Raw genomic sequence first — 16,571 nt, 5'->3', positions numbered from 1 at the left:
TATTTTTCATATGATTTGTATACTGTAAACAAACTTATTTTCACGGCGACTTTATTTCTGTCGAACGACTTATTCGCGAGAATTTAATTTCGATATCTAGAATCTTATGATTCTACTTTACTTATGTTTGGAACAATTTCGGGCCGATATATTTTCGGGATGTCTATCAAATGCACGCGAAAATAAGTTGATTTACAGTAACTACAACAACTGTGTGTATATATAGCAAACAAAGATGTCCATGTACATTAAAACTTTATTAGATAGCACATGGTACATATAATACAGACATATATACGTGTTTACGGACGCCAAAAGCTTAAAATCGTTTACCATAGACCACTGGGAGAACCAATGAAATGTCGCCTTTACACCTTTCAGAGTTATCTCCCCTGCAATAAGGTTTCCATTGTGACGTCATTATTATTGTGAGCAAAACTCACGTGGTTTTCTATGGATAGTATGACGTTGCGATCACATACACATTACGTCACAATTAAAACATACAGGTAACTCTGTGATATTCTAGCACAATATGTATAATCAATGCCTCAATATATACGGGAAAAGTGTCTCATCAAACTTAATCAAATTCTTACAAGTCAAACTTATCAACGACTTAACAGGTATGGAGATGCCACTGGTTTAGGAAACAAACAGTGAAGACAAGAGACACTACGCAAAAACAACACACACCAACCATGTTCACAGCTCTTAAACAATTATAAACGAATCATTAATGGTGGAATATTATCGCTGATGAATATGATGATGGTATTTCCTCAAGGTTAGGTAATGATATTTCCTCAAGGTTAGGTAATGGTATTACCTCAAGGTTAGGTAATGGTATTTCCTCAAGGTTAGGTAATGTATTATCTAACCGATTATCAATGTATTTTATCACATTACAATTACTCTTGATTAATTATGCAGACAATCAAAAAGTATCAACATCACGGCTCAGCTTAAAACTGATCAGAACCCCTGCTGAAGGATTTCTCAAAGATAAAACAGCGAAAATTTCCGATATGCAAACAATTGCATTTAAAATGCCTTAGGTCAGCTTAGATTCAAAGCTTCAAGTGTATGTCGATGCGTTAACTTTACCAAACATAATTCCTATTGTATCAGTTTTTTCAAGATCGAGTCATGTACGCTGTCCATCACCTGAAATCCCTTCATGCCTGATGTCATACAGAGGGAGATGAAACCACCGGATGATCTAATCAACCAAAGTATCATTAAAATGACCACACAATCATCCGAGAGTCATATCTGTATCAAATACATTTAAAAATATACCCGGGACTAAAGACTGGTAATTAACATTAGTCTCACGTGAGCCTTTAACTTCCAATCCAGAGGTGAAATTATCTATCATTCATTTTGTAGTGTAACACTAAATAACGATCTATGTGATATTTCACGTCACAAACTTGACGCCCAGGGTTTGTTTCATTAAAATCATATTGACATTTCAAAGAAATAACACAACTTTTCAAACTGTTTATGATATGTGAAGTACATTTTTGCAAAACGTCTTGTGGCTTTTTATTTATACCTAATTTAGATAAAACATTAACCTAAATCATTTCCTAATATCACTAGAAATGAATACAAAAATGATCATTTGGTTTACTGGGAAGTAGCCACAACACGAAATGGCGTACAGTATACTATGAAGCACGTGCGAGTGTTCTCGTTGATTCGCATATCACAATAGCGGGTCTGATTGGTCAATATCATAAATACGTCACAACGATAACAAGATATGACATATATTTTTTTTACCTTTTCTCACTTAAATAATTGTTACATACATACCCATTTCATTCACACATGCGCAACGACACGTGATAACACTCGTGTGCAAACCTCTCATAATATCCAAATAATCAATTACCTCACATTGATAATATATTTTCTTTTTATATAAACTAGCATGATGCATTGCTAAAACAATGTTTCATCACAAAAATGCTATAAATTACTCTCTCCAAGTAAATTGTATCAAGCAACAATTATAGCTAGTCATGTCGATGATACTGCCATCGTCTTTTCTTATCAATTATTTGGAGTTTTTATTTAGAATACAACCAATGTTTACATAAACCAAAGGTATAGGCATATTTCCTGGTTGAGGGGTCTCAGATCTTTATTTGTCCTTATGACGGCAGACCAGGACTGGACATGGCGCGTGATGCACCACGAAATCACTGACGCTCCCTAGGATGGTCCGTCGGATTTTCCCCATACCTCTGGTTCCCGTGACGATGAAGGCAGCCTCATGCTTAGTGGCCACGTCTACAATAGCATGACCAGGTTTCTCGGCGGACTCTACTTTAAATTCCGCCTCTATCTGCAAAATAACAATAATAAAAGAATACCATAAATATAAATTTTCTATCATGACAAATTAAAACCAAACCTAATTACTGACTCTTGCATGCTGTAATCCTTTTTTTTCTAAAATTTTAGTTGATAGATTGATCCATACGTAGAAAGTTGTGTGTTGATATATGTTCATCCAATGTCATACATATCATACTTACCATCACTTGCATTAGGATATTATTCATTACATTAGACTCCATATTGTATAAAACTTCCCTATGGAATTGCTTGAAGAAACCTGATTGCTGTACACATATTATCACATGATATTTCCTATGGAAATCGAAAACTAAAGTCAATGTCTTAGTGCAGTGTACATGTGTGTCACGATATAAAGTTTTTCGAAACAGACTCATTTTATTCGATTGTTGCTGACGGTTTTGCAATTGATATTGGATGTCGGCATGTCTGGAACACACGCTCGTACCAGACGCCAGAGTTTGTCTAGAATATGTGCGTTCTCATATCATTTCCTTTTCTACATTATATTCAAGACTGCTCTTAGCTATCGCGTGGAATATAAGAAACATACTTTCTTCCTTTGATGTCTGCAAGCATTGCTTTAATTGCCGGTCTAATTACGTTAAGGCGCAGTAGTTTCCGTTAAGAACAACTTTGAATTTCAGAATGTGTTGAGACGGCTTAATACGAACCAGCTAATTACCGGAGATGGTGACAGTTCCAGCGTCACGTTCAATCTGGCTCTACACACAACTAGACTACCACCGCCAGGGCATCAGGAAAGGCGAGCGTTTCATTTGAGTAACGTTTGGTAATACAGAAGTAGATGTTGTCCAATTAATCGTCACCAAAGGGAGCCGCTATATCCGGTCATGGTCCCATGTCTGTTTGAATGGTGGCCAACTAGGAAACTCTTAGGTGGTGATGTATGAGATACGTGTGGCAAGGAATGAACTGTGTCATGTCCGGCGTTAATTGAGTCCTTACATTGTTGATGACTGACCGCTGTTTGGAATTGAATTATGGCTCTTATGGATTGCCTTGACACCATTGTTAATTCCCGTGTGACGCGATGACGGATTAACGTAGTCTTGTTTTAGCTGGCCGTGGCACTAAGTCCTTTATTCACTTACCCCTAATTTGTTGGCTTTCTCGATGAACTTGCGCTTAAGTTCTGAAGATTTGCCCTCCACTTCACGTGTTAGTTCCATCACACGACCAGGGCCTGTCATCAGAAAAAAACATTGTTTGTAACAAACATGGAATATCATTTACTAATTTTCGTTTGTAATGAATCTTAACATGAAATAAGAAAATTGTGATGCAATTTCATATTCCTCCACTATATCGCTGTTTTCTCTTTCGAAACCCATATAATTCTCATCTTAAAAAAATATTCATGAAGGAGAGATTATTATAAAAACACATCATCGATTATCCAAGACTTGTTTTCATCATCCTGATTTCAGTGAAGACGTCGATGTGTTCAATGAATGAAAATGGTTATAACTGAATTTTACGCATTACATCCGTATATCATCATGGAATTTTCGTTTCCCTTAGTATAAGGCTATGTAAGCCCGATTTAAGATTGTGTCTCATCGCGAATTTGTCCTAGTTTTGTACTCCTGACATTTCATGCAATTCTTCAACCCATTTCTGTTCTGTTTATATTGATTTTTGTTGGCATTTTACAGGTCTTAATGTTGTTTTGTATTTTTTTTCTGTGGCCGTGTAACGGGTAATTATGTAGAAATGATCGCAATTCTTTCTTTACAAATACTGAATACTGGACAAACGTGAATGATAATAACATTGAATGACAATATAATAGATAAATACGGCGTGAAACAATATCACGACCTACTAACACAGAAAAAACAAGTAGTAGGTTAATAGAATGTAAATTACATCCTACCATCCTCCCAGCCATGGATACTTCCAATTCCTACGACGCCATAAATATCTTATATGATTGAAAGTTATGGTTTTTATCAACGTAAAGCGTAAAATGCTTTATACCATTAAATATGTCAGTGTTAACAACTTGAACAATACTTTTCCCAGCGATATCAGAGAGAATTTCCCTCGAGAGTGGCTCGTAAGAGGCTCTATGTGTAGCTGTGGTCAGTGAATTGTACTATACAATGTCACGTGATGTCCGTCGAGTGATTTGTACCGTGTATGTTCATCAATGTCCAACTCGATAAAGTTTGGTGTATATACAAAATCAGATAAATAACAAGTTTACAGTAAAGTGCAAGTTAGAACGCTTCTGAGGAGCCCGGAACATTACTGGATAAAGAAGAAACAATAGTCTGCTATTAAGGAAGACAATTTATTAACTAAAACTATCAATTGTTATCTGCCCTTACGAGTAGGTATTGACGTCACGGATTTATGAGCGTAACGTCATACATTTCGGAGAAATTGGCGTGAATTACGCCTACAAAATAATGACGTCACAATGGATACTTACCCACGAAGGGAGACAACTCTGCAATAGTCAAAGACGGAATATTCGTTATACTGTATAGTATAAACGGAAAAAAACCTCCCTAAATTTTTGCAAATGAGGTTGAGATAAGATAGCGGCGAAAATCGATTTCCGGTCAGAGAAGACCACACAAAGCTTGTCCATTACTTTAGAGACAATTACTCACTCATGGTCGTGGCGTTGATATAATTCTCTGGACAGTGAAGAAGTAGCACTTTGTTCCCTGGCTTGTGGAAGTTGGCGCCATACCCTGTAACAGAGGACAATTCCTTAATGTTACTTATGCTTCATAACTATACTCGATAATTACAACATATTACAGACACACTTATTTTGGGGTAATAAAAGTTTGGCAGGAAATTTACCAACTGAACGCACAGATGAATTAACGCAATCACCATAATTGCGATATCATAGATTAAACGCAAACTATTCGAACACAGTATTTATTTTACGAAATGCGCAATAAAAATATTGCCAATAAAAAATGTTTAAAAAGAAGATAATTTGCTGTCAGACTGGACATCTCTTTTATTCTTCTAAATTCTCTGCTGTAAAGATTCTGTCAAAAAACATAATTCCTCTCTCATCATCGAATTTTGATTGTTATATTTTACTGTTCAGCGTTCTATCGAATAGCAATGGACCATGAATATGTCCAAATACAAACGGAATTGAAAGCTCCAAAATGTTTATGAAATTCTGAGGAATCTCATTTTGTACCTTCATGATCATCTTTCATCAAAGGAGGAATGATTTCACTAATCACATGATTAATTAAACATCTCTGTAGTATCTTTACTATTACTAGTATTAGGAAACAAGAAATTAACATTAATGGAAAAGTGCCCCTGTCATCTAACAACTTGTTGAAAGGTTACTTCAAGGAAAATTACAGGCCCATGATCCTAGTTTCAGGCATTTAAAGGATCAATTCAATCTCGACCAAAAGCAAACAATCTGCATAGAGACACAAGTGTTAAATAAACAGGCTGTTTGAAAGCCTAACCTGGAGAATTGATTTTTATCTTTGGTTTTTTCTCGCCCTTTCGTGCCAGAATGGCGTAAATCTCGTCTTATTAAAAATGAAATGAAATAAAAGGAAATTATGTCCTGGTGGAATTTGTGTCTGTGAATCTGTGTATTTAATACAATGTTATCCATCTATATCTGCAACTGTTATATCAACGTCTAACTTTGATATTGGTTTAATTGGATCAGAACCGTACCGGGAAGTGAAAGTGTTTGAAGATAACGCGTAATTGTCAACACAACCACATCCATCTTCGCGTAAAACTTGTTTTGGATGATTTGTTACTAAGTTATTGATGTGATATGAAACATGTATTCGTTTATGATTTTGTGAACCATATTACAGACCAAATTTTCTTGATATAAAATACGGAGACAAACAACAAATGTTCTTTCAAGTTAATGATATGTATAGCACTGCAATAACAAAATCGTAATCCACGATGAAAAGTCTATTATAAACCAATTCTTTGTGGCAAAGCCCTTTTTAAAGATGTAAGATGAAAAGCACCCGGTGTTCTGAAGGGAAGATTTCTTCTTTAATGTACCCGTAATATCATTTCAGGTCAATAACACTCTCCAATGATCAAGAGGAGAAAACAATAGCACCAACAAGCATATGAAGCACTGACTTTGGAGTATTTCCATATACACTGTGCGACCCAAATATCGACCGTAAAACTTTCTGACAGTTTTCTCAAAAGTGTAAACAGCATACTATTTCATTTGTCTTCGTTATGAAGCACATAGTGTTTGTTGTCTTGAACTAAATTGTCATTAATAAGTTTCTAGCAATATACGAATGGAGTTTGGCCACTCTCTTTATTCAATGATCTGAAGAAAAAGTGATATATACATACTTGATTATTAAGAAAAACTAATTTTAAAGTATATTATTATCCAAAAGAAAATGACACTGAAGGTATTTAATATCTCCTGATACACAAGTCATTGACAATATCACAATCAGTGAAGAAGGCGGCCAGTAAGAGGACATTAAGTGGAGATCCCCAATTTGATCAGCTCTGTTCCACGGTCCCAGAGCTCTCGACGTAACAGAATGAATGGGGTCATGATTTGATGACATTAATATCCCTTACAGTCTTGTCTTTGGGCCTCATGATAGCATTTTCTGTCGTTAAGGACACGTTGACATCAGGAAATGAGAAGCAACTATCTCGTTTTTATTTTAGTGTACGTCAAGAGAGATGGTAAATGAACGTCCTCTAATATATTGGTATAGTACTCAAGGGAGGTTTCCAACTCGACAAAAATCAATAGGCCTTAACCTACCTAGAAACACCGAACAGAACATGACGTTTATGTGTGTGTGAACATCCGCTCATCAACAGGTCAAAAGTTCAAGGAAACCATCTTCATTATCGAAATGACTACCATCCGTACTCAGTCAAGCATGCAGCATTTGATTAAGAAAAGGTAAACTTTTCTTGTTTTTAAATGCATTTCAGGACCATAGCACAATTCCTATTAAATGCAACATAGTAATAAATGTTGCACCATTTTGACATAAATATTACAAAATCGTACTATCAGAACCTTTAAGCGATCCTTGATGGGTAAGAGTTTGTTTTTATCGATTGGTTTCACGGAGCGGTGATAATGTAACGTTCTGCTTCCTTAACAAAAAACTATCTTAATTGCAATTTATTGCTATCTGGGTGTTTCCTACTAAACGCTTGCTAACCCGAGCTTTCGGTCGTTTTTATTGCTATTTATCGATTGTAAGACTATATTTGATCATTTACCATGGAATAATATTTATACATATTATTTCTTAATTCTGAAAAAAAGTATTTAATCTAATTGTTTTTGAGAAATTTATACCTTATTTAAGGATTTATCAAATTATGTATATAAAGGCCATTATTTTCCAAAGAATGTAACCAAGACGCGTTATCTTGCTTGCTCGTTCAGATGCGGGAAGTAAGCATATTTATAGCTGATAATGTAAGTCATTAATCATATATTAATCTCAACAAGTTTTAACTTGCATTTGGAGGATTTGAACGACCTGTGGAATAGTTAAGAACACATTCGTGAGACTAAGTTTGGTATTCTGTTAGGCTTGGTGTTTTTCACAAGTTGTTTAATCTGTTTCAGTCATATCAATTACAACAGTAAATGAAAATGGAAGCCTTTTCATCCTGTTTACATAAAGTTTCGTTCCGTTAATGTAATCCGCCTGTATTTGTATCTACCGTCAAGACTGGTTCATACTAAAGCTTGTTGTTTTCACGTCTATGTCAGCCTTTCTGCTCAATAATATTCGTGACTCGAAACATTAGTAACTAAGAAGCCAAGTAATGGTAACTTAGATACAAGAAGAATCCGTTAGTTAAAACACCGACCGGGTGACAACAGGATTACTAGTAATCACATTTTTACATGGACTTGATTCTAACATGAAGTCTATTAACCATCCTTTCAGCTACTGCGAATCTCCATATTGATTGCATTCCCCAGTGAGGCCTGTCCTTTGTCCGGTTTATATAAAGACACATACCACGTTCTGAATACAAATCGGTTAACATGCATTCGAAAAAAATTGAATTGTTTTATATTGAATTTCTTGAAACAGGAAGGATCAATAAATTCAATCCCTAGATTGACTGTAGAAACGTCCCGGATGTGAATGATCGAGGTCAGGATAAAAATGCGTCTGGAAACCTATTAACTAACCAACCCAAGAGATACATGTAGCACTAGCAGACTGAATCGGGACAAGAAAGTATTAAATGGAAGCAGGTCCGTAAATACACATTTGTTCATAAATAATGCAACACCCGTAATCAATCAATAAACTGATATAGAAGGGGATTTATGCCACAAAGTGACTCCCCTCATTCGTCTACCGTGTGTATCGTGGGAGAAAACAAGTGTTTGGATGACTCTTTAGATAGCGAGAGGAGTTGAATATTTAATAAGATGAGATCAAAGGTGCATTTTCAAGAATCTTAGAGTATTGTCCGCCAAATCAGGTATTCTGATTCTGAAATATTGATATTGTTTCTTTGATTCTATTGAACTATATGTTCACCATAAGTTGAGTTATAGCAAACAAACGTGAGAGAGTTAAAAAGACCTTATGACAAAGAGGAAAACAATCAGCTATGGTGGACCAATGATTTAGGTAGATATGGTGTTATATCGCCCTGGTAAAAATAGATAATGACAGAATGCAGTATGAGATGCAGGTATAGTATCATATTGACGGAATAAAAGGTCCTTAATCTTAATATTGAGCAATGACAATAGGACGGCACCCTGAAGAACGTTTGAGCAATGTGACTTAACAAGCGCAATATTCAACAGTGTGTTACGTAACAAGAATAATGTTCATCCTGATCTGTAAAATATCGGCTTTTTTGTGACCATGTATTATCCAACGAGAATAGTGGAAAATCAGAGCATATCTTCAAATTTTCGATAATTAAAAGAATAACACACCAGCGAGTTATTTATTAAATCATAATGGCAATTACACGCCAATTAAATCACTATGTTAATTATTATTAGGTGTATGTTTACACTATTAGATACCATACAACTTTTCAGAACCAGTATGTACTTTTCTACTTTATAATGTTTATTGCAATAGTTTAAATAAATCATAAAAATATTGCCGGAACAGGTTATATAGATGATCAATCAAATCTCGAACAATTAACTTACTTAAGAGGTAGCATTGAAACACCGCCATTTAACATTGGCATTGACCACGACAAAAACGGCAAAACAATATCATATCCCAATATTGTAGAGAGACAGGAAAAATAAACAGAGAAAATTGTCAGTTTGCCAGAAGCAGGTTTCCATAAAATATTGGAGAAACTTTTATCGAGAGGACATCAAATGTACATTTCCCGCGGAGAAAAATCAGAATCAACAAACCATAGTATAATTATTTCACGGAAAAGGAAGTACAAATGTTAGATGACTGCGATAGTGTAATTACAGCATAGCCATGACAAGGTAAGTTTACCCAAATCGATACAGACTTACGTCTATTGGCAACACCTATAGGGATATTAGCATTATCATCAATAATGTCACTAATTTGGAAGACGTCGTAATTGGCCTGGTAATTGTCTTCGTGTGATTACAATTAAGTAAGTGATGACAGTGCTAGTCTCTGAGCGATGTATATACTTCCTGGAAATACCCATATTATTGAAAATACAGAAACAGGAAACTGCAGGTTATATTTGAGTTTCAATTACTGAAATTGTCGAATGGCTGTTAGCTAAACAATGAAATAAAATGATTAAGTGCATGCAGTGGTGCCCAGTAAAATAGTCAGAACACTATTAAATCATATCCGATCAATACTTTTCTGACACTACTGGTTTATAGTAGTGTAGCATGCTACTAAATATGGTACCATTAGTGGGCATGAAAGTGTTGTAGTCTATGTGCATCACAACATCATGTGGACCAGACCTACATTAAGGTATATCTATTTTCCTGGAAGCCTCTTTATTCAGATTCTATCATTCGAACCAAGAGACATCCATAAAATCCATAAAATGCACCTATATCTATCAATACCTTTGCGCGATGGCCTGCCGAGGGTATCGGCGTGTACTTTTACTTGCATACGATACTCACATTCGAAAGCAAATTCCGCCATGTCACTTTCGTCCACTCCAATTATAACGAGTTGGTGATGCCCCGGAATGGCAGCGTTCATCAAGTGTCGGAATTTGGACTTGACGGCGTTAAAACCGTCCATTAACTGTTCCTCCATTGTCAAAACTCTATCGAATCACACACACGAGGACCAGTGGCACTTTTGGAGGTGTTTGTCTCCACCTCAAAAAGGTGGTCAAAGCTTCTATTCCTTGTCACATTCTATATTTCCTATAGGTTGCAATGCCTTCAGCTCTTTGAGATACTCTGTTTGGTTATTCAAGTACAGTGCTATTGATTAGTTAGCTGTGGGGGGAACACACGGCACATACTATAAACCTCCAATAGCAAATGATCGTGGTCAGCTGGACGTTACACAGTTAAAAATTATACAACGGACATCTCTTAATGTTTACACTACTCCCATCAATCCAGGAATCGCCAGCGAAAGCAAACTGCGAGGTCGATGATAAATTTCTATTTGATGAAAACGTTAAACTGAAGCTAATATGAACGCCAATATGTCTTTCGAACTGATTGTATTAGGCATGCATCCAATATTACACGTGAATTGTGGGGAGAGCAAATATATACAGTCTCCTCTGTGTTATATAGGGCGTACGGCAGTGCTGTTATTATGCCGGGTATTGATCAAATGTGCCAGATTATTGGACAAAAAATGCGAGATCTTCATTTGAACCGGATTAGCCGGAATTGAAATCCAGCGTGAGTCAATTGCAGGAATTTATGGATCATCGACTTTTTGGCACGTTTTATTCGAGAACGATACTCGTTAAATGAAATTTTCTGTCAATAAATTTCGTAATTTCTTATATCAACCCTATTTATTTGCATCCTTTTTGCAGTTATTTGTAATAAAATATTAATGATCTTCCATGCGTTGTTGTTTAATGAAAATAGCACATGCGCACTGTGATTTGCAAACGGTAAACAGGAAGTCACGTGTCGTCTGCGCCCGTAACAACACCTATCGCGATGCTAAATATATATGGTTTCGCTGTTGTCTCTTGGTAATTATAACTTAATCGTTCAGTAATGTCGTGACTCATATAGTTTCCTCAAGTAACGTGACAAACTGGGAACTTTGCTGTCGGTGCCATTAGTAATTATATATCAAACTCCGTGTTGGCCCCATGTTGTCTAAATATGGAGGCGATATTAACAAAGCTACATGTACAAGTACATCATTTGTACTCTCATCATTTGATTGTCGCTTTTATTTACCAGCCTCGGGAAATGTTCTATAAAACACTGCATATAACTTAATTTATATGTCGTTAACTACGTACTTTGAGCAATAACTAGTTTATATTTGTTATGATATATCTAGACAGTGCTTGACCTCTGGTCATTTTATCGTCAATATTGATCACATCTTTGTTAACAATGAAAACAAAAGTTAATACATTGTATACATACACAATTCAATGCAAAACAATGCACATCACATTCATGTATCATTGCATAATAACTTTGAGACATGCTGTATTTCAAAACTCATTCCATTCTTAATTTCATTTCGACGTGGTTTCGGATAGCAATTTTATAATGTTTTATTATTTGAATGTAGAGGAAATCTCAAGAGGAGTTCTGTGGGGAAAATATCAGACCACAATCTATAGTTTGGTGTTTAATAAAATTTACCTTTCATGAATTATTTTATGAATTGTTGAAAAGAATAATTTCATTCACTTCATCAAAAATGGTTCGTTGTTCATGTAATGGAATCATATCTTGGCAAGCATTGGTTCTATTCTAGATCAAATAGTGAAAACACAATATATTATTGAACATGGATAAGCATTCACCGATATCAAAGGTCTCGGCTTCCGTGGACTCCCTAACCTAAACTTACAATAGAGGAGACCTTATAAGAAAACCATAATTTCTATTTGCATAGCATCACTGTACAATTTGTTTTATCCTGCCGCCTTCCTTGCTAACACACACTTTGATATCAATACACTATTTGGCCTCATTATAATCTCGAACACGTTGACTGCTGACATGGCTCACACAATTTGACAATGGGGTTTGGAACGATGAAGCCTAACGGAATGCCATTGATGACACAAGGGATTATAATTTTCGATCATACTCGCATGAATGTTCCGGTATTCGTTCTTAATATATCGATTTTTGTGTCAAATTTTCAATTTCTGGTACATGGTTTTGTTGGCATGGTGTTTATTTTTGTTTTTGTTTTTAGGTTTATTTTGTTAAAATATAACATTTCCTGTGTTTCTTGAATAACTAAGTCATTTTCAAAATAATATTTCATATTTGGCCATTACAAGAATCAATAACAGTACATTTGTACTCATTGGTAACAATACGAATTATCACGTATTATAAAAATGTCATTCCCAGCGTTCCCTTACATTGTCCAAAACAAGGTACGGATGTTGAGAATCATGAACAATTGTAAATATACAGATTGACAACGGAAGTCACAGGCAAGAGCGTGGCCAAATGACTGCCCTGCTAATGACTGAATATTATTCTCCTCTCCACAAGAATCTTCCGGAGACTGAATGTAAACGAAGGACCGCGACCACCAAATTGTATTTACTTGTTCCGAATCCTTTGGGTAGAAACTGGTGTCCTGCTGACTGGGATTTAGTATTATCATACTATTATGTATACAATGTATGGAAATATAAGCTCTTGTTATGCAATGTCTACGAATGTAGGGAATAACAAGTACAGTCATTGAACTTTTCTATTATTGTATGATCTTATATACGTATGGATTAATCAAGTCACTGATTGTAATTCGTACATTCATCACACATCAAAATAGATCATTCAGAATTCAGGAGGTCGACTTAGTGGCATTCGACTATTACCTGAATCAACTGAGACAGTACTTTGAACTGTTTTTGGTCAGGGTATTCAGGCGTTCCTGTCTATAAAACATAACTGAGACAGTACTTTGAACTGTTCTGTCAGGGTATTCAGGCGTTCCTGTCTATAAAACATAACTGAGACAGTACTTTGAACTGTTCTGTCAGGGTATTCAGGCGTTCCTGTCTATAAAACATAACTGAGACAGTACTTTGAACTGTTCTGTCAGGGTATTCAGGTGTTCCTGTCTATAAAACATAACTGAGACAGTACTTTGAACTGTTCTGTCAGGGTATTCAGGTGTTCCTGTCTATAAAACATAACTGAGACAGTACTTTAACTGTTCTGTCAGGGTATTCAGGCGTTCCTGTCTATAAAACATAACTGAGACAGTACTTTGAACTGTTCTGTCAGGGTATTCAGGTGTTCCTGTCTATAAAAAATAACTGAGACAGTACTTTGAACTGTTCTGTCAGGGTAATCAGGTGTTCTGTCTATAAAAAATAACTGAGACAGTACTTTGAATGTTCTGTCAGGGTATTCAGGTGTTCCTGTCTATAAAACATAACTGAGACAGTACTTTGAATTTCTGCAGGGTATCAGTACTATTCAGGCGTTCCTGTCTGTAAAACATAACTGAGACAGTACTTTGAATTCTGTAAAACATAACCGAGACAGTACTTTGAACTGTTCTGTCAGGGTATTCAGGCGTTCCTATAAAACATAACGAGACAGTACTTTGAAGTGTTCTGTCAGGGTATTCAGGTGTTCCTGTCTATAAAACATAACTGAGACAGTACTTTGAAGTGTTCTGTCAGGGTATTCAGGCGTTTCTGTCTATAAAACATAACTGAGGCAGTACTTTGAACTGTTCTGTCAGGGTATTCAGGCGTTTCCTGTCTATAAAACATAACTGAGGCAGTACTTTGAACTGTTCTGTCAGGGTATTCAGGCGTTCCTGTCTATAAAACATAACTGAGACAGTACTTTGAACTGTTCTGTCAGGGTATTCAGGCGTTCCTGTCTATAAAACATAACTGAGACAGTACTTTGAACTGTTCTGTCAGGGTATTCAGGTGTTCCTGTCTATAAAACATAACTGAGACAGTACTTTGAACTGTTCTGTCAGGGTATTCAGGTGTTCCTGTCTATAAAACATAACTGAGACAGTACTTTGAACTGTTCTGTCATGGTATTCAGGTGTTCCTGTCTATAAAACATAACTGAGACAGTACTTTGAACTTTCTGTCAGGGTATTCAGGCGTTCCTGTCTATAAAACATAACTGAGACAGTACTTTGAACTGTTCTGTCAGGGTATTCAGGCGTTCCTGTCTGTAAAACATAACTGAGACAGTACTTTGAATGTCTGTAAAACATAACGAGACAGTACTTTGAACTGTTCTGTCAGGGTATTCAGGCGTTTCCACCTATAAAACATAACGAGACAGTACTTTGAAGTGTTCTGTCAGGGTATTCAGGTGTTCCTGTCTATAAAACATAACTGAGACAGTACTTTGAAGTGTTCTGTCAGGGTATTCAGGCGTTTCTGTCTATAAAACATAACTGAGGCAGTACTTTGAACTGTTCTTCAGGGTATTCAGGGTTCCTGTCTATAAAACATAACTGAGGCAGTACTTTGAACTGTTCTGTCAGGGTATTCAGGTGTTCCTGTCTATAAAAAATAACTGAGACAGTACTTTGAACTGTTCTGTCAGGGTAATCAGGTGTTCCTGTCTATAAAACATAACTGAGACAGTACTTTGAATTGTTCTGACAGGGTATTCAGGCGTTCCTGTCTATAAAACATAACTGAGGCAGTACTTTGAACTGTTTTGTCAGGGTATTCAGGCGTTCCTGTCTATAAAACATAACTGAGACAGTACTTTGAACTGTTCTGTCAGGGTATTCAGGTGTTCCTGTCTATAAAACATAACTGAGACAGTACTTTGAACTGTTCTGTCAGGGTATTCAGGCGTTCCTGTCTATAAAACATAACTGAGACAGTACTTTGAACTGTTTTGTCAGGGTATTTAGGCGTTCCTGTCTATAAAACATAACTGAGACAGTACTTTGAACTGTTCTGTCAGGGTATTCAGGCGTTCCTGTCTACAAAACATAACTCCAAATCGTATAGCCATCGTGGCCTCGTAAAAATGTATTGGATATCATTTGTCGAACAATTGGCAACAACAAGAAGGAACATCAAAGGCGAAATTAACAATAAACATAGAAGATGTCAGTTTCCAACGTAATTATCAAAGGTGATGGAACTTGATGTTCGATTTATAAACACTTAAAAGTAATTTCTCGTGTCTTTAATCAAGGTAGTTATCTTGATCATAACATTGGAGTGATCCATAACAAAGGACTGCCCCATTACTTAAAATCCTTACCACGCCTTAAAAAGATACCCCAACAAAACGATCCGTTTAATGGCGTATCGATTACGATTACATAATGTAATTGGTGCTCTTGGTACATATAATCGATCAAATGGTTTAATCTTGAAACTTTTAGGCAATTCATCGTAAGGCTAGCATTGTTATACTGACATGTTTCCATTGCAGAAACTGAAAAACTATTTCCCCTGATTGTGAAAAAGTGAACTATGTTTTTCAGTTATTTTGTTTTTCAATTTGTGAACTAAAATGTGGAAAAGAACACATCTGATCTGCAACAGTTAAGATTTCATAGATAAAATGTAATGATGTATGCTTCAGAAATGTAGTTTCCCAATTCTAAACAGTTATAAAAGAGGTTTTACGCCAGTCTCGCCTTTAAAACTGCACAATTTTTTATGGATTGTCAGAAAATGAGCAACATTAAACCATTTACATTATGCATTAATTGCCAAATAAGCGTTATAAATATTTTGCATTAGCTAAGAAAAACAGTAACAGATCATTAAACATTATCGTGACGTCGCGCTGTAGTACCATGTTCTATTTCCAAAGGCTTTGGAACTTGGAAATGTGCCAAAGAGAAACATCAAATGGATTTTAAAAGGATTTCACCACAAAACTTTGGTAGTACAATCAATGATATGAATGAATACTACTCTACTACTAGCTGGGAATATTATTATTTCAATGAATTATAAATAATTAGAATTTAAGACCAAGAATAAAATTAAGTTTAGAATCTACAAAAATGATTAATTTGGAAATA

The 16,571-nt window shown here is 35.7% G+C and overlaps 1 protein-coding gene across 2 annotated transcripts in view; it reads right to left on the bottom strand.

The window, feature by feature from the left end:
* Positions 1–238: 238 nt before the first annotated feature.
* The window catches only part of LOC138336109 (universal stress protein in QAH/OAS sulfhydrylase 3'region-like), a 63,108-nt gene continuing 46,775 nt past the window's right edge, over positions 239–16,571 (bottom strand). The window contains exons 1-4 of one of the 2 annotated variants that reach the window (XM_069285414.1): positions 10,514–11,082; positions 5,019–5,102; positions 3,489–3,580; positions 239–2,359 (exon numbers count right to left, since the gene is read on the bottom strand). In XM_069285414.1, the coding sequence (XP_069141515.1) occupies positions 2,156–2,359; positions 3,489–3,580; positions 5,019–5,102; positions 10,514–10,652 (519 nt within the window). In that variant the 5' untranslated portion in view covers positions 10,653–11,082 and the 3' untranslated portion in view covers positions 239–2,155. Of the gene's footprint in view, positions 2,360–3,488; positions 3,581–5,018; positions 5,103–10,513; positions 11,083–16,571 lie in introns of those variants that run through there. The other variant, XM_069285415.1, reaches the window with a different exon arrangement.

This window comes from Argopecten irradians, chromosome 12 (genome assembly GCF_041381155.1).
Source record: "Argopecten irradians isolate NY chromosome 12, Ai_NY, whole genome shotgun sequence".
Lineage (NCBI taxonomy): Eukaryota > Metazoa > Mollusca > Bivalvia > Pectinida > Pectinidae > Argopecten > Argopecten irradians.
This window is presented reverse-complemented; position numbering and strand designations above follow the sequence as displayed.